Below are 7,296 nucleotides of genomic sequence, written 5' to 3' on the forward strand. Positions count from 1 at the left end.
TTCAAATAACCGGCGTTTTGTTTGCGTTAGGGGCGCAGGTAAAGGTAAGGTCGAAACATGTACACAATACACAAAAGCATAATCAGTATCACACGGAAACGTGTTACCTTCGACACCGCGCGGATGAACTTGGCCTCTTGGCTTGGCTGCTACCTGCCAGGTCAGGTCGGTGGTGCAAAACACGTGTGATATCATCCGCCACACCGCACATTTCCATGATCAAATGTTTACCGAGAAAGGTCTACTCAAGCCTACACGGGGAACGTAACTCGGTGAAGCTTGAAGGAACTAATCAAAGCGTATCCGCACGCAACAGGTCAACCCGGTGGATTACAAGCAAACATGTCAAGAAGATATATGCGTAAGCATGAAGGTGGTTTGTACGGCTTAAGCCGCCACGAAAAATTGGTTGCCTCTTCCGGCCTTGGTGGGCAAGTGAATTCAGAAGGTCTAGTTCAATGCTAAGGTGCTTGGTTTAGGCGGGAGGGCGTAGCTTCTCTCTACGAGAAAGACGGTTAAATTTATGCTGGTTTGACTTTAAGGTAGGCAAAGATATACTGTTTCGAATAATCCTCTGTAACCTTGTTTGGTTGTAGTTGGGTGAATCATTGATTTATTTGATCATTGATCATTGATCATCATTGATCCGAGAGAATAATGGCCTCCAGTCAATAGAATAGTGGTACCATTCACGGACACAGAGAAAACAGCTCGAGATGGGCGAAAGAATTAATCCCTCGAGGTTCATTTGCAAAAAATTGTTCATCCGTCAAAACAAGAAACCAAAAATGTCGGCTGTCGAACCAGAGACCTTTGACAGGCTAACTCAATGACTTAACGGCCCTGGCCAGCACAGCTTGGTGACTAAGGTCGATGTATGACACTTGTTGGTCATTTATTGTTCTAATGAACACATTTGTTATGATGGTGTGAGTTGGTAGCATTATTCTTCCGATTTTGGCTTTGAACCCTCAATAAATTTTGAGAGAACGGTTCTCTCGACTCTGAATTTTGGGTGTAACATCATAGTCTATCATTTAAGAAGTGAGCACCTGAATTCCTCGACATGACCTCAAAATGAGACAGGCTATTTTACATCCATCGAAAGCAAAACAACCAAAAAAACCAACAAACTTCATTCAATGCTTACCTCCCAACTCCGGGACCAGGTCGAACCAATGATGATGATGCTGGTTACGCTGTTTGAGCAGAAATTGCGTAAGACCCCCCTAAAAAAGGCTCCCCATCACCAAAAGAGCATTCTTGAAAACCGGTTTTCCACCACGTTTCGGCGCGACGCCCTTTCCCTTTCACCTCCGACACAATGCTCCACGCTGATGAGCTCTTTTACCTATACACAGAAAAAAAAATGATGGTAATATTCATCAGGAAATGGTGACAAATATTGTGGCAAAAAAAATGATAAATTTTACCTCAGAAAATGATGAATTTTCATCAGAAAATGGTGAAATTTACCTAAAAAAATGATGAAATTTACCGCAAAAATGTTGAATTTTACGAAAGAATGTGTATTATTGCATTAAAAAATGTGTAATTTGTGGCTCAGAAAGTGGAAGGATAGGTATTGAACTGTCATCCATTTCAGAGAACGTAAATAAAACATTTGATTCAAACGAATATTTCTTTCATGACTTTCAGGGTACTTTGTGCTTGATCACTCTAAGAACTCGGGTAGGTTTTGTTAGCAAATATTACTTTAAGGTTAGACGGAACGCCAGTTCTTGGACAACTTTTGTTCAACTTAAATAAATGTCTGAACAACACCCGGACTATTCTTCCAAAACAGTCCGGAAGAAGCACTAACACAAACTCACCAAAACAAACCACGATGGTGACACGAAATCTGCGACGATTCCTGGACGTAAACACCCGGCACCTTCCTCCAAACCGATCCGGAAGAAGCACCAACACAAACTCACCAAAACACACAACGACGACTGCACAGAATCTGCAACGATTGTTTGACGCACGAGCGACCAAAACCCCCGGACACGCGACGATTGAATCACGATCCGACAGGCTTCTGCCAACCACTTTTCAAAACGTTGCGTTTGACAGTTGTCAAAGTCCCTGGGTCAAAAGATGATTGAATATTGTACCTAAATTTGATGAATATTACTCAAGTATACGAGTAGCAAAAATAATGTTGAATATTCATCAAAAATTAAGTAATATTACACATTTTTTGTGTAAAACCTGTTTGAAAAAAAAAATCGTTATTCAATAATTATAGAGGTAAAATTCATCATTCTATTTTTCAACATTCTGTTTTCAACCTTCCATTTTTACATTACTTTTTGCTGTGTAAGAGTTCAAGCCTTTTTCGGGTTGTTTTCGAGGTTCGGCACATATGTTCAGTAGCAATGGGAAAGTTTTCGGCCAAAGTTTCGGTTTGAAAAAAAAGTTTTTGATCTTTTGTTCCAGCATCTGATTCTTGGAATGAGATAAAGTTTTTGGGGATTCTTTCGAGGTAGATTTTGCCGGTTGATTGTGTTTGGGCGATGAAACAGTTTAGTTTATTGATTTTTGAGATGTTGTGGAATAACTTACTTTATGTTTCTCATCTTAACTAATTCAATTATTCGAAAGTTTCTAGCTCGTTAACACCCTTACACATTGTACTCATAATTTGAATATAAACTACTATTTGTTCCACCTGTATTGTGTTAAAAGCAAGTATTCTTTCCTGTGAACTCCCCCCCCCCTAGTTTTTGCGTAGAAACAGTTTAAATTTCATTTCTCATGTTAAGCTTCGCGCGTAAGTGCGTTGTGAATTAATTCAATTCCGAACATGCACTCACACACGAAACCGCAACTTTGCAAAGCAAAACACTTTTATTCATTAGGCTTGGCTACGAGTATACAAAACAAGCGGCTTCATTCAGCGTTGTTGTGGTTCATTCTTAAAAATTGAGAGAGTTGTTCATTCACTAAGTTGAGCTGAGAAACGTGTTCGATGAGCGCGATTAACGTTGGGGTGAATTTTCAGTGTTGGCAGTTTGATTTAATACTCTTTTTGACTTGATCATACTAATCACAATTTCACGAAGCTTTCTTCTCAAATGCTTTCCCGTTGCCGTCATCGGGATATCTTCCACAAAGAACACTCCTCCGCGTAGTCGTTTGTAGTCTGCTACCTGTTCGTTCACTGTATTCAGGACATCTTCTTCGTTCAATTGACTACCTTGGGTCTTCACGATAACCGCCGTAGCAAGATCGGATGCTCCGTCTTCATCTGGAACTCCCACAACACACACCTGACTCACTCCGTCGATCTTTGCCACTATTGACTCAAGATCCGACGGAGATATTTGATAGTTTCGATACTTGAGCATGTCCTTTTTACGATCTACCAGAAATAAGTACCCTTCATCGTCAAAGTACGCAATATCTCCAGTCCTCAGCCAACCCTCTCCGTCGATGGACTCTGCGTTGGCTTCCGGATTGTTGTAGTAGCCGAGAATCTTCACACTAAACTTTAGCGTCAGTTCTCCCCGAACTCCATTTTCCAAAGCCGCGCCATCTTCATCGACGATCTTTCCCTTGATGTTCGGTAGCAGCATCCCAACAGCAAACGGTTTCTGCCCAAACGAAACTCTACCAATCTCGGAGATTCCCAGTCCGTTCGACGCCTTCCCATTCGGCAGCAGTGCGTTCATCGAGTTCCGGATCTGCTCGGACGCGGCACTACCTCCCAAGGCCCACAGTCGGATGTTGGACCAGTTGGCAGTCTTCACGCGAGGATGCTGCAACAGCAGATGGGCGTACGAGGGAGGGGTGAAGAGACCGTCCACGGGGTATCGTTCGAGGAGATCGAAGCACAGATCTTCGCTGAACGGCTGACGAGTTATCAGTCGCGTGATCCCACTCATGAGTGAAGTTAGCAGGGTGTAGACTCCGCTACCCCAGTACAGTGGACTGAAATTGAACAGAAGCTTGAAGTTGTAGCCTGGCATACGATTACCGTAGATCGTGATCAGATGAGCGTGGGATAGACAAACTCCCTTCGGAAGGCCGGTTGTTCCCGATGAGCACAGGACCATGGCAATCAGTTGGCGAGAATCGCCCAGGTAAGGCGGACTGCGAATTGAAATTCTTTATCAGTGAGTGTCCGACGAGTTGCTTGATCGTCATACTTACACAAAAAATTGCTCACGACCAGTTACTTTGAGCAGATCCTCAACCCTGTTCACACAATCCGTCTCACCACTCTCAAAAACATACACAAGTGGCTTATCTTTCACAGCCAAGGCGACTGCTTGTTTGATAGTTTCATAGTTGTTTGCATCGCAGAACACCAGCTTAGGTTGAGTAATCTTCATCATGTGAACCATATCATCCACGCCGTAGCTAGGAGCCAGAGTATTGAAGGGCATTCCGTTGATCAGCAGTCCCACCGCCAAGGGTGCAACATTTTCACTGTTGGCACAGGCCATGGTCACCATGTCACCTTTGCAGAATCCCAGCTCCTTGAGGTTCTGCACCACTCGAATAGCGCGAAGCTGCAGCTCCCCGTTGGTCATCGATCGTCCCGTGTCGGCATCGATCTGGATCTCCTTGGATGGATTCAGGCTCAAAGTGTGCAATATTACCTGGCCGAGACTGGCTTCCGGATTTAAAAGGGGAGGTCGGTGTATCCCACTCCATACTTTGGTTGCTGGATCGAATGCGGGAAGCATGACTGGTTCGAACTAAAGCAAGACTCACAAATGGAACTAACAGTGGTTGGGACTGCATATTTAAAGCAGAGACTTTATCAGTTTTCTCAAACTATCATAACTATGCGATAAGATTGTTCGCCTCGTTCGTTTAGTTGGTGATGTACTGAATTAACAAGGTTTTGTGCTCGGTGTTAGTGTTATATGCTGATGAATTGTATCGTTGTCTAACAATGTAACTGGCATCAGTAATTGGCTCATAAATTTTAAATTATATAGCGCACAGTAGCATTCAAATAACACACAGTTTCCGAAAGCTAGCGTAGGTTTTGTAAGAACAAAAAAGAAAAAAACTCCTGTCCAGATATGTACATGGTTGATGCTTTCTACACTCCTACTCAAAATGTAATTCATAGAAAAAAGCATGACGATTTTTTTTTCTATTTGAAAAAATAATAACTGACACAACACAGAACTGAGAATCATTATAAAAAAAAATACAAAAAAAAAAAATACAATTCGACACCCTGATGATGGTTATATAAACGAGCATATTTTAATGTTTTCATTTTTATTTCGACTTGACCAAACTCAGCACAATTTCACGGATCTTTCTTCTCAAGGGTTTTCCCGTAGCCGTCAATGGAAATTCTTCCACAAAGAACACTCCTCCGCGTAACCTTTTGAAGTCCGCGACCTGATCGTTTACTGCTTTTAGCACATCATCCCCAGTAAGTCGACTACCTTGGGACTTAACAATAACTGCCGTGGCAAGATCGGATGATCCGTCTTCATCCGGAACTCCCACAACACACACCTGACTCACTCCGTCGATCTTTGCCACTATCGACTCAAGATCCGTCGGGGATATCTGGTAGTTTCGATACTTGAGCATGTCCTTTTTGCGATCCACCAGAAACAAATACCCTTCTTCGTCAAAATACGCAATATCACCAGTCCTCAACCAACCCTCTTCGTCGAAAGAATTTGCGTTGGCTTCCGGGTTTTTGTAATATCCAAGAATTTTCTCACTAAACTTAAGCATCAGCTCTCCCCGAACTCCATTGTCCAAAGCCGTTCCATCTTCATCAACGATCTTTCCCTTGATATTTGGCAACAGGTTTCCAACGGAACCAGGCTTGCGTTTGATCAGATCGAAAGCAATACCTCCAATCTCTGAGTTTCCCAGACCGTTGGAAGTTCTTCCGTTCGGTAGCAGCGCTTCGATAGAATCTCGGATCTGCTCAGATGCGGCACTTCCTCCCATGGCCCACAGTCGGATGTTGGACCAGTTGGCAGTCTTCACGCGAGGATGCTGCAACAGCAGATGGGCGTACGAGGGTGGCGTGAAAATCCAATCTACTTGGAATCGTTCTAGAAGCTCAAAACACCAGTCTTCGCTGAACGGTTTGCGTGTGATAAGCCTCGTGAGGCCACTTATAAGTGATATCATTAGTGTGAATACGCCAGTAGCCCAAAACAATGGGCTGAAATTGAACAGTAGCTGGAAGTTGTACCCGGGAAAACGATTTCCGTACATCGTGATCAGATGTGCATGGGATACACAAACTCCTTTCGGAAGACCGGTAGTTCCCGATGAGCACAGGATCATGGCAAGCAGCTGACGAGAATCTCCCAGATAAGGTGCACTGTAAATTGAAAGGCATTGTCAGTAAATGGCCACTGTCTTGTCGTGATCATACTCACACAAAAAGTTGTTCCCGTCCAGTTTCTTTGAACAGATCTTCAATCTTGTTAACACCATTCATCTCACTCTCCAAAACGTACACAAGTGGCTTATCTTTCACGGCTAATTCGACTGCCTTTTGGACTGTTTCATAGTTGTTTGCATCGCAGAACACCAACTTGGGTTGTGTAATCTTCATCATGTGGACCATGTCATCCACACCGTAGTTTGGCGCGAGTGTATTGAAGGGCATTCCGTTGATCAGCAGTCCCACGACTAACGGGGTCACATTCTCACTGTTGGCACAGGCCATGGATACCATGTCCCCTTTGCAGAATCCCAGCTTCTTGAGGTTCTGCGCCATTCGGATCGCACGAAGCTGCAGCTCCCCGTTGGTCATCGATCGTCCCGTGTCGGCGTCGATTTGGATCACTTTGGATGGATTTAGGCTGAAGGTATGCAGCAATACCTGTCCGAGGCTTGCCTCGGGGTTCAAAAGTGGAGGTCGGTGAAGACCGCTCCATACTTTGGTTGCTGAATCAAACGTGGAAAGCATGACTGATGGCTCGAAACGAAGTGAGACTCACAATTGGAGGCAATATTCGTTGAGTCTGTGTATTTATAGCTTTATCAGGTTCCACGAGCAAGTCAAGATTAAATCTCCCAATTGTCCCGCGATGAACCTGGTTGTTCATTAAAGCAAAACGGGATTCATCCATCGTTCAATGGCTGTTATCGTAAAATTCAGAATCAACTGGAGTAAAACTAAACAAACTAACATGACATTCATTTTTGTCACAAACACTCTCCTACAAATGGTTATCTTTCAACTGAATATTGGCTCGTTACGCTCATTACACAGCAAAATACGGGATCTTGAATGAAAAGGGATGGCGCTGTTCGATGAGTTTGCATTCTAGAATGACCTTA

At 43.5% G+C, this 7,296-nt stretch overlaps 2 protein-coding genes across 2 annotated transcripts; both read right to left on the reverse strand.

Annotated features, from left to right (window-relative positions):
- Positions 1-2,512: 2,512 nt before the first annotated feature.
- Positions 2,513-5,207, reverse strand: LOC6048792 (4-coumarate--CoA ligase 4). The gene is made up of 2 exons (XM_001865624.2): positions 4,162-5,207; positions 2,513-4,101 (listed from the first exon to the last, which is right to left on the reverse strand). The coding sequence occupies exons 1-2, from the start codon at positions 4,698-4,700 to the stop codon at positions 2,988-2,990; spliced, it is 1,653 nt and encodes a 550-aa protein (XP_001865659.2). The 5' UTR covers positions 4,701-5,207; the 3' UTR covers positions 2,513-2,987.
- Positions 5,208-5,233: 26 nt separating this feature from the next.
- On the reverse strand, positions 5,234-6,967 carry LOC6048791 (4-coumarate--CoA ligase 4). Its single transcript, XM_001865623.2, has 2 exons — positions 6,387-6,967; positions 5,234-6,328 (listed from the first exon to the last, which is right to left on the reverse strand). Exons 1-2 carry the CDS (start codon positions 6,920-6,922, stop codon positions 5,251-5,253), a joined length of 1,614 nt encoding a protein of 537 aa, XP_001865658.2. The 5' UTR covers positions 6,923-6,967; the 3' UTR covers positions 5,234-5,250.
- Between the last annotated feature and the right edge of the window lie 329 nt (positions 6,968-7,296).

This window comes from Culex quinquefasciatus, chromosome 2, assembly GCF_015732765.1.
Source record: "Culex quinquefasciatus strain JHB chromosome 2, VPISU_Cqui_1.0_pri_paternal, whole genome shotgun sequence".
Classification (NCBI taxonomy): domain Eukaryota; kingdom Metazoa; phylum Arthropoda; class Insecta; order Diptera; family Culicidae; genus Culex; species Culex quinquefasciatus.

What these genes read in the sequence shown, in the direction of transcription:
- LOC6048792 (XM_001865624.2), bottom strand. Translation starts at nt 4,700, where the DNA reads ATGCTTCCCGCATTCGATCCAGCAACCAAAGTATGGAGTGGGATACAC. An exon ending in GGTCGTGAGCAATTTTTTGT is followed by an intron (nt 4,102 to 4,161) that starts GTAAGTATGACG and finishes TTCAATTCGCAG; the next exon opens with TCCGCCTTACCTGGGCGATT.
- LOC6048791 (XM_001865623.2), bottom strand. Translation starts at nt 6,922, where the DNA reads ATGCTTTCCACGTTTGATTCAGCAACCAAAGTATGGAGCGGTCTTCAC. An exon ending in GGACGGGAACAACTTTTTGT is followed by an intron (nt 6,329 to 6,386) that starts GTGAGTATGATC and finishes TTCAATTTACAG; the next exon opens with TGCACCTTATCTGGGAGATT.